The sequence below is a fragment of the Amblyraja radiata genome, chromosome 23 (genome assembly GCF_010909765.2).
Source record: "Amblyraja radiata isolate CabotCenter1 chromosome 23, sAmbRad1.1.pri, whole genome shotgun sequence".
Classification (NCBI taxonomy): domain Eukaryota; kingdom Metazoa; phylum Chordata; class Chondrichthyes; order Rajiformes; family Rajidae; genus Amblyraja; species Amblyraja radiata.
In genome coordinates this window covers 10,545,743-10,560,247 of record NC_045978.1, presented here as the reverse complement: position 1 = coordinate 10,560,247, position 14,505 = coordinate 10,545,743, and the positions used below count along the sequence as shown (strand labels likewise).

At 37.5% G+C, this 14,505-nt stretch overlaps 1 protein-coding gene across 7 annotated transcripts in view; it reads left to right on the top strand.

Annotated features, from left to right (window-relative positions):
* Positions 1-14,505, top strand: part of ripor3 (RIPOR family member 3) — a 146,361-nt gene that overhangs the window by 97,072 nt on the left and 34,784 nt on the right. For all 7 annotated transcript variants that reach the window (XR_004415443.1, XM_033041533.1, XM_033041532.1 and 4 more), the window contains 3 exons: positions 1,181-1,224; positions 7,882-8,007; positions 13,127-13,272. Coding sequence is in view for 6 of the 7 variants with exons in the window: in XM_033041533.1 (XP_032897424.1) it covers positions 1,181-1,224; positions 7,882-8,007; positions 13,127-13,272 (316 nt within the window). In the remaining variant the exon portion in view is untranslated. The remainder of the gene's footprint in view (positions 1-1,180; positions 1,225-7,881; positions 8,008-13,126; positions 13,273-14,505) is intronic.

Sequence of the window (14,505 nt, the reverse complement as noted above, 5' to 3'; positions counted from 1 at the left end):
CTAGTCATCGCCTGCCATTCTGATAAGGTCCCATGAATACCTACTCTTTACTTTCTGTCTGCCAACCAGTTCTCTAGCCACGTCAATACCCGACCCACAATACCAATGTGTTCTAATTTCTTGTGTGGGACCTTGTCAAAGGCTTTTTGAAAGTGCAGATACACCACATCCACTGGCTCTCCCGTATCCATTCTACTTGTTACATCCTCAAAACATTCCAGAAGATTAGTCAACGATGATTTCCCCTTCATAAATCCATGCTGACTTTGACCGATCCTGTCACTGCTTTCCAAATGTGCTGCTATAATATTTTTAACAATCGACTCAAGATAGTACTTTGTATAAGGATGATTGGTAATTTGGTACACTGAGATCATAAAGAGGTTCTGTCTGACCTTTCATTGACAAAAAATATACCATTTGAAGAAATCTAGATGTGAAGTTCTGCTACCCTGGTTAATACTTATCTCAGCCAACATTACTAAAACAGATTTGTTCTCGTGTATTAGTCTGCTGTTTGTGACACTTTCCCATAAAGGAGAGATGCATTTGGTAACTGCTTAATATTATGAGCAACAATGTTGTGCAGCAATTAGTGCTGCTTCTTTAGCTTCAACAAGCCTTGTGCAATCCTAACCTCAGGTGCTGTCTGTGTTGAGTTTGCATATTCCCCCTGAGACTATGGGGGTTTCTTCATCGTGCTCTGGTTTCTTTCCACATCCCTAAGTGCAGGTTGGTCAGTTATTTGTATTTATGTTATCTTTAGTGCAGGTAGGTGTGTGGATAGAAAACTAGAGTGGCGATAATAAGTTCCAGGGGGGTGGATTGCTCTGAGAACTGGGATAGACGCAATGGGTCATCTGAACACCTTTCATGCTGAAAGGAAAATGTGATGTGATGAATGTATTCAAGTGGATGCACACCCCGTTTGTACAAATTGGCTGCAATTTCAATATATTGTAACACTTTAACATTGGGTGTAAAGCAGTTTTAAATGCCAATATTAATATCAATCAATATCAATCAATATCAGTTTTATTCGTGAAGGTTGCAAATGCCCTGAGGTTACAAATGCTATCTTTCTTATTTTTGTTGATTAATTTATGATCGCACATTGTGATATACATCGCCCAGCATGTGTATGATTTGAACTAATCACCTCTTCTCTATGAATTTCTAGGTTTGATTGGTTTTGCGCGTTTATGCCCAGGTGATCATTATGAGGTGCGTTCATATATCATCAAACTTCCATCACTTTCTTGCCATGATATTACTCAAATAGCTTATTCCAAGGCGGCAATGGTTGAAAGTAAAACACTAGAAAAAATTACACTGCTCTTTTGTCCAAAGTATTTTCTTTTGTTGAAACTTAACTTGAGGCAATAGGTTTCTTATTATTACAATGATTTTTTCCATTACATTTTTCTGCTATATACGCCACTCCTGGTGTGAGATTCCACTAAAGTCAGCTTATCGATGAAATAGTACAATGACCGATCATTACTGTACCATCTCTTTAACACTAGTGTCTGAGAAAGAATATGTCTCTCTTTTCTTTAGCAAGAAACAGGTAGTGTATTGGGTAGGTTGGTTTCTTTGTTTAGTTTGTATGACATCTATGGTGTGTAATAAATAATATTACCCAAGTGAACAGATTTTGTGAAATAAAGAGATAACTCATAAATGAAATGGAACCCATACTGGGTGCTCCATGAGGTAATCATGATATATATATATTACATGATCCTGTATAACCAAATAGGGAGCTGGATATTCACTCAATATTTACTCAATTACAATGCTGCAAATACTTCACACTAACTTTCCCTTTTTTAAAGGTTGGTTATCCACCATATCTAACTCCTTCAAAACTAACCCTAATATCCACCAGAAAGAATAAAAGCATCGATCTTTCACAATCTCTTTTTGCTCTATAATTGTTGTAATCATATCCATTTCATAATTTTCCTACAATTTACAGAAGCCAATTAACCTAAGTAAGTAAGTTTATTGGCCAAGTAATCACATACAAGGAATTTGCCTTGGTGCCTACAAACCTGTACGTCTTTGGAATGTGGGAGGAAACTGGAATACTTGGATAAAACTCACACGGTCACAAGGAGAACACACAAACGCCATACAGAGAGCACCCGTAGTTAGGATTGAACCCAGGCCTCTGGTGCTGTAAGACAGTTGCCCCATTTAACAACCTTTTCCCCCTTAAATCCCCTCTAAAACACCCATTAATAGGTCTGACCAATTGGCCTTTGCTATTTTTACCTTTGTTATATTTTCCAGCAACTTGGATGTATTTCAACTGAATATGCTATCCAGCACCATTCAGTATTATTTTTTTGTTTGTCTCCCCTACCGATAGCCATCCTGACCAAAACCACTTTGTCTTCTTTCAGTCTTTCATACCATCACTTTCATTTGTGAAGACAGATGCAAAGTACATGTCCTTTGTAGTATAAAAAGATTTATCATTGGATCTTTAATTATGACATGAAAAGTGTATGTTTTTTTTGTATTTTGTATAATAAGGACTGAGTGTGTTACAAAATATGTTCATGTTCATAAGGCCCAGGAGCAGAATTAGGCCATTCGGCTCAAAGAGTTTACTCTGCCATTTAATCGTGGTTGATCTATCTTTCCCTCTCAACCCCATTCTCCTGCCTTCTCCCTGTAACCTTTGACACCCTTTCTAATCATGTACCTGTCAATCTCCACTTTAAAAATATCCATTGACGGCCTCCACAGCTGTCTGTAGCAATAAATTCCACAGATTCACCACCCTCTGGCTAAAAAATTCCTTATCATCGCTTTTCTAAAGGTACATCCTTTATTCGGAGGCTGTGCCCTCTGGTCCGAGACTTATCCACAAGTGGAACAACATCCTCTCTACATCCACTCTATCCACGCCCTTCATTATATGGTAGGTTTCTATTTAGGTAGGTCAGAAGAAGGGTCTCGACCCGAAACATTACCCATTCCTTCTCTCCAGAGATGTTGCCTGTCCCACTGAGTTACTCCAGCTTTTTGTGTCTATCTAAGGTTTCTGTGAGATCTCTGCTCATCGTTTTAAACTCCAGCGTGTATAGACCCAGAACTGTCAAACACTCATCATTCTTTAACCCAATCATCTCTGGGATCAATCCCATAAATGTCCTCTGATCACTCTCTAATGCATCACATCCCTCCTCAGTTATGGGGCCCAAAACTGCCCACAATACTCCAAATGTGATCTAAATAGTGCCTCATATAGCTTCAACATTACATCCTTGCTTTTATATTCATTTTTTAAATGAACCAAGGTGACATACAAAACAGGTTATTGATCACTTCATTTGCTGAAATGAATTAAAATGTATTAGTAGATATTGATTTACATTTTGTTGGAAAATACACGTGTATTTATTCCAAAATGTTCTGGTGATGGATTCATCTGAACTCTGTTTGTACACCACACTATTCCTTTGTGTCTTATTTGACATTTTCCCAAGAAAATACAATTGCTAGATTACTATTCAAACAATCTGCTCTTCAATTGCACCATTATTTATAGAGCAGCACTGAGAATAACTTAACTTATCTTCATAGTAAAGTGGTATTTCTGATGGAGCAGTCATATAAAATGATTCAGAACAGAAATGCATTGTTGCAAATACCTGAATGAATTATTTTCCAAATGACTGAATATAAATTAAGGGTACTGTTAATTGTACCTATAAAGCTTCTATTCTATATGGCATTCCATTAAATCAAAATTATCCATGATTATTGCAGATAGATTCAATTCTTAATTAAATCAAGCCATCTTAGAGTTTCTGCAGAGCAACAACTGAAAAGAAACATTGTTCATGTGGGAGTAGCAGGAATTAAGTGGGATGAAAACTTGGTACGGTGGAGACAGTGGAAAGTATCCCCATTTAGTGAAATTCTGAAGGGAGTGATTTGCATTGACATAATTGTGCATCATGTTATCATTTTAGTAGGCTGTTTATGGTTGCTATGGTGAACATGAAGTGAATAATTAACCTTCTGTCTCCAGTGCCGCAAGGTTAATTCATTAGCATATAATTGCTCAGCCCAATTAATGGTCTAATTACTTGACCATATTTAGGATGTAGGCCATCCTTTTTGAACAGCAACTTTTATGGACCTTTCATTAGCTGATGACATTATATGATGGTAAGGTCTTCCCTTAAAGCTTTAAAATATGATCTAGTGCGCTGAAATGTTATAAAGCTGCCCCATCAACCATAGAATACAATTTGAAGATCAGTGCAATTTTACTAGATGTTATGCAATGGTACTCCCAGAGCGCTAAGCTTGATTTAATATGTACCTTCAAACTCTAGCAGATTCTTACTGCATATCAGCATGCTCTTAGAATCATTTTGCAGGATTAACCAGACCATAGAATACAAGAGCAGGGAATGTTATGACTTACCTTTATAAAACATTGGTTAGGCCATAGCTGGAGTTTTGTCTTGCCACAGTTCAGATTGCCATACAATAAAATAATATGATGGCATTTGGGAAGGTGCAGAGGAGATTCACCAGGACGTTTCCTGTTTGGAGCTTTTCATTTAAGTGGAGCAGCAATGCTGGTTTTGTTTCCTTGGCGCAGCGGAGGGACCAGAAAGAGATGTGCAAAATTATGAAGAATGGTTAGAAGCAAACGTTTCTGAAAGTGAACGTGTCAAAACCAGAGGGCATCAGTATAATGTAAGGGGTAAAAAGTTTGGAAACGATCTGAAGATAAATAATTTTCACCCAGAAGGTGTTTGGTGTCCGAAGGGATGATGACTGGAACTCTCACCTCATTTAAAAATGTAGAAAACATTTGAACTACCAAGGCTTAGAAAGATACAGTGCAAATGTTTGTACAGTAAATGTGTTTAGCATATATGGCTTGTGATGATTGCATGGACATGATGGATTGAAAGGCCTATTTCAACTATGTATAACTCCATGATACTAAGTCATTTGTGTCTGGTATCTAAACCCTATTCCAACAAAATTTGTCTTCATATCAGAACAATGCAATATATCGTCTGCAACAGGAGATTTCCTCTTGAAATCTGTAAATGTAGTCTTGGTGTGCAGATTCTTCTCTTTCCAGAAGATATGCTAAGTTATCATCAACTGCATTAGGATGATCCACAATGGATTAAGATACGTTATGCACAAATGATGATTAGTGGACTCTCCAAACTGCAAAAGTGGATACAAAATTAAGATAGTCCACCACCTCACCACCTGCTCCATTAACTCTTATATTGGGAATGGTGTTTAAGCCTATGAACAGTCATCAGAAGCTGTAAATAGGCTCTCTGGTATTGGTTTAGTTTATTATTGTCATGTGGCCCAAAATACAGTGGAAAAACATTTGTTCAAATGCAATCCAGTCAAATGATATGACGCACGAGTGCAACCAAGCCATATACAAGTACAAAAGGTCATGCAGAGAGAAAATAAAACAGAGTGCAGAATATAGCATTACAACCATAGAGAAAGTGCTGATAAAAAAAAGTCCAAGAACCACAATGAGGTAGGTTGGGAGATTGGGGCTTCACCCTTATCTTAAGGGAAACCCGTTCAGTAGTCTGATAACAATGGAGATAAATCTGTTACTGAATCTGGCACTACGTGAAGTCAAATAAAATTACATTCAGCTACAAAATTAACTGTTGTAATACTCAGAATGTGAACAGAGGTTCTAAATGATAGTCACATATTGAAAACATACAGCAGATAACTCTGATAACCAGTTCCAGGAATCAAGCACCAAGTATCTTCCTCCATTAACTTTAGCACCAAGCTCAGGCAGTACTCTAATCATCACACTTCTATCAAAAACTTTTCTCACATCTAACATTCACAGGCTCCTCTTTGCCATCTCAAGCTTAGATTGCTGCAAACCTTACCCTGTATATTACACCTGACATGCTGCTACCAGCTATTTAACAGTGACAAGCTGATGTCTGTTTGTAACTAGCATACTGTTCTCCCCCTTACAAAATAAAATGGGACACAATCACAGCTAGAAAAGGTGGCAGGGCAGAGCACTTTCTCATTATAATTTCTCATCGTTGCCATTATTACAGCAGTCATTACTGAATCCTTGGCCTATGATGGGGATGAAAGGGAAACGCTGTTATTTTCATGACTAATCCTCTTTGTCATTATCCCACGTCTCTCCATCACACAAATTCTTCTGATTTACACACTGCAGATGGCATAATCATTCAACACACTCCTTAATTCCACCTCTAACCCCACCCCCCCCCCTCCCTTTCTGTCCTTCAGCTCACCACCCTTTATCACAACTCTGGTTGTGAGCTTCTACCTAAAGATGAATGAAAACTGCAACTTGTTGGGGCAAAAATCATTCAGATATAAGGAAAGTTTACACTTCCCTGATGGAAAACACTTAGCAATTTCTGAACAAGGGGACATTGGCTGTTCAACTGCAGTTGCTCAGTTTCTTTGCAACCTCAAGCTTAATTATTTTGGATTTCAACCAGTGTGTGGTCTTTTGAGTGCTTTAAATAATGCTGCCTCTTGTGAACCATATGCTGTGATCATAGATCTTTTTGTGGTGGTCATTCAAATGTATGCATATCATGTACAGTTAGTAGCATCTTATATAGTTATCACATTTATTCAGAATGGTATCCCCTGCTTGTAATAATGTAGATTTGACTTTACCCAGCATGTAGATGTTACCCTGCATCTACTTTCATACTGTTTTTCTTGGTGTAGTCATAATTGCATAGATATTGCTCATCAATCTGATGGAGTGTAACTACAAGATGTACACACAAAGGTTGAGCAAAAATAGCTCCTGGCATTCCCATTTTGTTTCCATGATTTGCTTTCAGCACAAAAGTTTGCATAACCTTCTTAAATATTTTCATAAATCTTTCCATTTTAGCTTTGAGGCACAGGCAGCAAGGTGTGATTTTGCAGTGTGTGAAAGCTAAGTAGGTTGCAGGCTTCCAGAACTTACTAATATTTGCAGAGCACAAAATGAAGATGTGGTCTAACTTTGGGATGATCGCTTTCAGGGATGTAAAACTGATCATTTCTGCAACTGGGAATCTCCTTTTAATGAAAGTCTTTTCACTTTTTGTGTGCACTTTGTCGCTCAGTTCTAATTTAAGATAATGTAAAATAAATTTGTCTTTTATTTATTTCTGCTGATATGCCACTTTGTTGGGTTACAAAACCACAGGTGCTAGGCATGCCCCAATACATCATCGGACTGTCAGTTTTTGAAGCATGATATTAAACTGATACAAAAAATGGTAAATAATTGTCAGGAAGATGGACTGGTTCATTTACTGCTGATTTACCCAAATGCACCAAAGCTAATTGCATGATATGTCAGTTTCTGAGCTGATATTACTTAATTTGATGCGGACTAGAAAAACAGACATGACTTTCCTAAGCTGAACTACAAAACCACATGTGAGATGATTTGGCTGAGCTATGGAGGAGGCACTTGTGCCATTTCTAATTAAAAACCTGTTAATTCTAGTCTTATTCTATTCAAATCAATTTAAAGCTTCATTCAACAGGTTGTATAAATCCATTATTATACATCTAGTGATGTATAATAGGTGCACGAGTAGGCCATTCGGCCCTTCGAGCCAGCACCGCCATTCAATGTGATTATGGCTGATCATCCACAATCAGTACCCCGTTCTTGCCTTCTCCCCATACCCCTTGATTCTGCTGGCCCTAAGAGCTCTATATAAATCTTTTTTGAATGCTAATAATCAAACATTTTGTTGTGTTTTTACGGGAAGATTCTGTGGCTCCTTGTAAGACCAATTTCTAAAAACAGAATCACATCTTGATTTTATGTAGGTATTGATTAGGTATGGTCGACAGAGATGGAAATTAAAAGGAAAAATTGATGCTGATGACAGACAAACATGGGATGAAGAGGAGATGGTCTTCCTTCCTCACCTTAATGAAGATATTGAAATAAAGGTACTTAATTTATTTTGTATACTTCATTAAAGTATGCTAGCATTACTAACTTCAAGCTTAAGTAAAGCACATTTGAGCAGGTGATAGAGCTCCCACTTTCATTCCTAAATTGTCTAGAATGTTGTCGAAGGGTCATACGGCACGGACACAAGTCACTCAGCCTAATTCATTCATGCCGACCAAGATGCCCCATCTAAACCCATCCCATTTTCCGCATTTGGCCCATACCCCTCTGATGCTTTCCCATCTATGTGCCAGTCCAAATGCATTTTAAATGTTGTTATTAAACCTGCCTCAACTAATTCCTCTGGCAGCTTGTTCCATTTACCCACCACCCTCTGTATGAAAAAGTGGTTCCTCGGGTTCCTATGACATTTTCCCCTCTCACCTTAAACCACGGCCGCCTTGTTGTTGAATCCACTGCCATGAGAACAAGATTATGTGCATTCACCCTATATTTTCCCAGTAGGATCTCAAATCTTGGAATAATCATCCCAGCTTAATGGCATCTTCCCTCTCGCACAGTGACCAACACTAAACACAATACTCCAGGTGCTGTCTTGCCATAATGTCATGACTTACTCATTTCCCTGACTGATGAAAGCCAGCAAACCAAAAATCTTGTTTGATGTACTTGTACCCTTAGATCCCTCAGATCCCTCCACTTTACAACACTCCCAGGGCCTTAATGTTCACAGTGAAGGTTCGTGTCCTGGTTTGACTTCCCAAAATGCAACACCTCACACTTATCTGAATTAAACTCCATTATCTGAATTAAACTCGAATGAGTCCGATGAGTTCTCCCCATTATCTATTTGGAGATTTACTTTTCTTTCACCTCTCAAGTCTATAATCTTGGAGGCCAATTCTCAGCATGCTGCGTGACTGATCAAGTATAGTCTACTTGAACCTTAAACCTTCCAAAGATCCCTCTGAGGAGGAAAAATAACCTGGAACTAGATTTACATCCCATTAGTTTACTACTTAAATCAAATGTAATTAGTTTACTACTTAAATCAAATGTATAAATGTAAATAATTTGGTGTACATATAGTGGCTGGTGTACATATGGTGTACATATAGCTGCTAAATTTGTATAAGATAATTACAAGCAGTTGAATAGGGGGTGGGAATTAATAAACTTTGGCTTCTTCCTGCTCCTTTTCAGTCACATACGATTTCATTTATTTATAGATATTGTTTATGACACTTTATAAATATTCTTGGTTTGTTTTTTGTACGCTGTTTCACACTTGCTTTTTATTCTTTTATTCTGTTCGAAATAAATAATAAAATAAAAAAAATAAAAATAAATGTATAAAATAGTATATGTTAACTTTATTGATTTGCTTTTTTCAGATTTTCTGCACATGGTTAGGATTGTTCTCTCTCAAACAAATAATTATTTGGCAATCAGCTAACTGTTTGGCTTTCCAGGAATTCCAAATGTCAATAAGATGTAGAAAACCTCACCAAATTCTTTCTCAAACAGTTCACTATGAGTATCAGCCATAAGTATGTCCCAGTAAATTAGTAACCCAATGTGTTGAACCTATGGTCAGTGTTAAACTCCCACATATGCTCCTCCCAATGGAAACATGCAGGGTATAGCTGGTCAGATCCTCTGTAATAAAACCCTCTACAACTACGTCATGGAACATAAATATAGCTGCGGAAGAATGTCTCAGAAACATTCAAAGGCAATCAAATCTCTCAGGAACTATTGAAAGCATTAAAATAAATAAAAATGCAAAAGCAAAAATACAAGCACAATTTAAAACACATTAAAACTAAAAAACTTTAAATAAACACTTAAAAAATCTTAATGAACAAATACGTACAAAGCCCCACAAAGCCCTTCCATTTAAATCAATAGCAAAATATTCCCTGTGTGATCCCCAATTTGTGCAGAATCTTTGGGAGGTCCTTCCTGTAAGTGGCAGGGAATCTTCATAACTTCCCACTAGCTGACTGATCTCCATCTCTGTAATGTAGTGGGAAACCACTGGCAATTAATTCTGGATTTCTGTAATTGTCTGATCATGTGGAAATTCTGAATGTCATGGTGGTCGAAGCTCCTGCGGCTTGGAGTTCCCGAAGTCGGTCTCTAACCAGAGTCCACGAGCTCTGCGATGTTAAAGTCCGCAGGCTCCCACGGTTGGAGCCCCAAAGTCAATCCCCGACAGGTATCGCGAGCTCTGTGATGTTAAGTCCGCAGGCTCCCGTGGTGGAGCTCTCGAAGTCAGTCTCCAGGAAAGGCCGCCAACTCCTCGATGTTAGGCCACAGTGCGGATGGAGATACGATACGGAAAAAAATCGCATCTCCGTCGATGGCCTAAATCCTAAATATGGTCAACTAATTAGAAAAAGGTCCCCCCCCCACTAAAAACACACATTTAACACATACAAACAAACAACAAAGAAGGAAGGGACAGACAAACTGTTTGCGAGGCAACCATTGCTGGCGCTACCCAGTGGATTCTACATGGGTGTTTGATGCAATGATCTAATCTTAGCAGAAACAAGGAACTGCAGTTGCTGGTTTACAAAGGAAGGCACGAAGTGCTGGAGGAATACACAGAGTAAGGTCTGCCTGCATCTCGGGAGAATATGGATTAGTGACCTTTTGGGTTGCGACCCTTTTTCAGACTGATTGTGGAGGGGAGAAAGAAGATGGAAGAGAGTAGGGGCAGGACTAAGCCTGGCAGGTAATCGCTCAACGCAGATGAGGAGTGTTTTTTGATAGGCAGATGGTTAGACGAAGGCCAGTGATGAAAAGACAGAAGGTGTGAGACAAAAGAATTGAAGAGTTGTGAATTGTGAAGCTAAAGCATGGAACTTCGGCGAAAAGGGGAGGGGACGGGAGAAATAGGTACAATTTGAGGAGGGGTTAGTGGAGAGGGTGGGAAGAAGGGGAGGTAGGTTTATAGGGGGAAGAAGTGAGAGGGGGAGGGTATTGTAATCTGAGCACCTAGTTTTAATATATGGTCCTTTAAACATCATTGATTAATTAATAATTGGCAACAGCATAAATGTTTTGATTCACATGTCGCATAGCTTTCTTGTAACCTCCGCATTTTTTTAGGGTTACTGGTATTGCAGTGTTAAACCTGTCATTAGGTTTTCCAAGTCGGTAAATGAATTGTCTAATGGGCGACCCTATCATATTGTAATGGAAAATAAGAATAAGGGTCACTATAACATAGTAATAGGGAAGGAATTTGTTTATTATATCAGGGTAGACTATAATAAACCAAACGGAACACAAAACAGTTATTGGAATATTTTCAGAAACAACATTGGGAAAAATATCAATAGGTACTTAGAACTGGTAGAGTTGATGAATAAGATGTCACATAGGTTTGTTAAAGACAAAATGTGTTTGGACAACCTAATTGAATTTTTTGATGAGGCAACGGAGAAGGTTTATGAAAGGAAAGTAATCTGCATAGAAGATATTGTATATACTAGTTGTACAAGGCTGGTTAATCCCATGGAATCAAAGGGCTGGTATGGTATGGATAGAAAATAGCTTTAAGCAGAAAACAATGAAGTTTGAAATGGAAACACAAGAGACTGCAGATGCTGGAATCTAGAGTGAAAATTAATCCGCTGAAGAAACTTAGTGGGTCGGGCAACATCAGTGGAGGGAAATGGATAGCTGATGTTTGAGGTTGGGTAACTTCTTCACAATGATATGGAGTTGTTTTGTAAGACCAGATGGTGGTGGACAGTGATGTTCCCCATTCATCAGTGTTGGAGCACTGTATATTTGTACAGGCATGGCACACAGGATAACAGTTCTGAAATTGTAAATTACACAATGCTTGGGAAAATGGCAAAGAACACGAACAGTAATAAATTAAAAAATATATCAATAGGCTGGCAGATTGGACAACTACGTAGCAGATGAAATTTAATAGAGAAATGTGAATTGATAAATTTTGGTGGAAAAATGAGAGCCAATGTACATTTAATTGTCCAATCCATAAGGGAATACAGAAACAAGGGGACCAGGTATAAACGTGAAAATCCCGAGCATGTTGAGAGCAAAAAGCACAGGGACTCCTAGGCTTCATTAATTGAGGCAATGAGTATAAAAACAGAAAAGTTATAATTATTATTATCAGGGATAGCTTTGTTAAAGGTAAATCATGTTTGACTGGCCTGCCTAAACACTGGTTAGATTACAACAGCCTTTTTGCTTTCACGTCCTGTCACCACTCTTTTAGCAGAGTCTTGTGAAGAGCTTCTTTAAGGGATTCACAAGAATAACTGTATGGATGAGTGATATCAGCTGGTTTAGATTTAAAAAGATGGGATTCTCCTCAGCGAAGAAGGTTGCGAGATGATTTGATAAAGGTGTTCAAGATTATGACTGACTTAGATTGGGTAAATAGAGGAAAAACGTTCCCATCTATGACTAGCAGATGGTTCACAGCCAAGGACACAGATGTAAAATATTGGGGAAAACTGTGTTCGGTTATGAAACATTCCCTATGATGGAAACAGAATCAATCAGGCCTTTTTATGAGGAAATTAGATTAGAAATTAACAAAACACAGAACAGGGGAATGGTACTGAATTAGAAATTAGAAGACCAGATGGAACAAATCCTTACATTGATTCAATGGTTTGCCAAACTAATTTGAAACTGGTGATTTTACTGATTAAAGATAAGATTGTAAGATAAACAATAATCCACCTTCGAGATGTGTGTGAAATTTATGAACAATTAATATTTATATTCAAAAATGTATTCATTCTGTTTGAAAGTTAAAATATTACACATGTCTCTATATATCCAGGAATATGATTATTTAAAATTATATTAGCATCAATGATCCTCTCTATATCACTAATCATTGTTTCCTCTTGGTTTTATTTCTTCTGATATTTTTTTATTAACTTGTTTTTCAGTAGCCTCTCCACTTAATGCCAGAAATGTTAACCTTGTTGCTAAATTAGACACAGTATACTTTGTTCTTAATATTAATTATATTGAATGGTTATGTCAGTCTTAATAAGTAAGACAAAATCCTTGAGTATTGTAACCGTCTCTCTGATTCATACAAATGAAGCTATGAATCTTTGGAAAATGATTTTTTTTTTAACACAGGTAGCTGAAATGAAAGGGCTGATGACTGTTTTGGTTGGAACAGTGACTTGTGAAAGTGCAGATTTCTTCACAGCACAGCCTCAAATAATGATCGTGGATATTACTGACCTGGGTACCATTAAACTCCAGCTGGAAGTCACATGGAAGTAAGGATTGATCTAATATTATTTAGTAAACCAAGTTACTGTTTAGATGCAAATTTGATCAACGTTTAATTTAATCTCTTCATGGCTCTCCTACCTTACGGAATTACATTTTATATTCCTTATATTATACTCTTATGGAATTGTATTGTTTTAAAATATTGAGCCAGCAGTTCCTTATATGATTGATTTACTGAAGATCTCTTTTCACCTGTAATGGGGATATCATGACAAGGAAATGAGATGAATGCCGAAATATATAAAACATACCACGTCAATGGTTGTGAGTCAAACAGGACAGGAGCAATTTATCCCAGTTTCATGATGTATTAGTAACTCACTTTCATTCATTTTACAAATGAAAATCCTGCTTGCAAATAAACTGTTTCATCAAATACTGACAAACATATTTGCAAACAGTTTTCCAGCCATGGTTTGAAATAAACACTTAACTGTATTGAAAGTCAAAACTGAAATTGTTCAAGTAATGTTTTATCTATGCTGTGGGAAAATAAATTGACTAAAATCCTGTATAAATATTTGTGTGTACGTGCACAGAGACATACCTATACACACCCACGCATACTATGCAGAGTGGCGCAGCTGGAAGAGCTACTGTCTGATGGTGCAAAGACCTTGATTCCATCCTGACCTCGGGTTCTGTCTGTGTGGAGCTTGCACTTTCTCCCTGTGACCCTGTGTGTTCCGGTTCCCTCTGTTTGCCTTGGTTTCCTCTCACATGCCAAACATGGATAGATACTTTCTCATTTACACAAATTAAGTAAAAAAACATATATGTAAAGTGGATTAATATGGCTTTCGTGCAGTACTATAAACACATGTAAACAAATGTGAAAAATTAGCTAGAGTTTTGCATCATTCACATAAATGAATCATTTCATGCTTCATGACCCATAAATAAATACTCTAAAATATAAATTAACTTAGTATGTACACAATGTTTAATGACTTTTTAAAACTATAAACTGCATAATACAGGGTAAGTGGTTGTTAAGTTTGTGGATGACACAAAAACTGGTGGACCGTAAAGAGGGTTATCTACGATTATGGCAAGATCAACAACTGGGCAAATGGGCCGAGAAATGGCAGATGGAGTTTAATTCAGAGAGATCAAGGTGTTATTGGTATTATTTTTAAGAAAGAACTGCAGATGCTGGAAAAATCTAAGGTAGACAAAAATGCTGGAGAAACTGAACTAGTGAGGCAGCATCTATG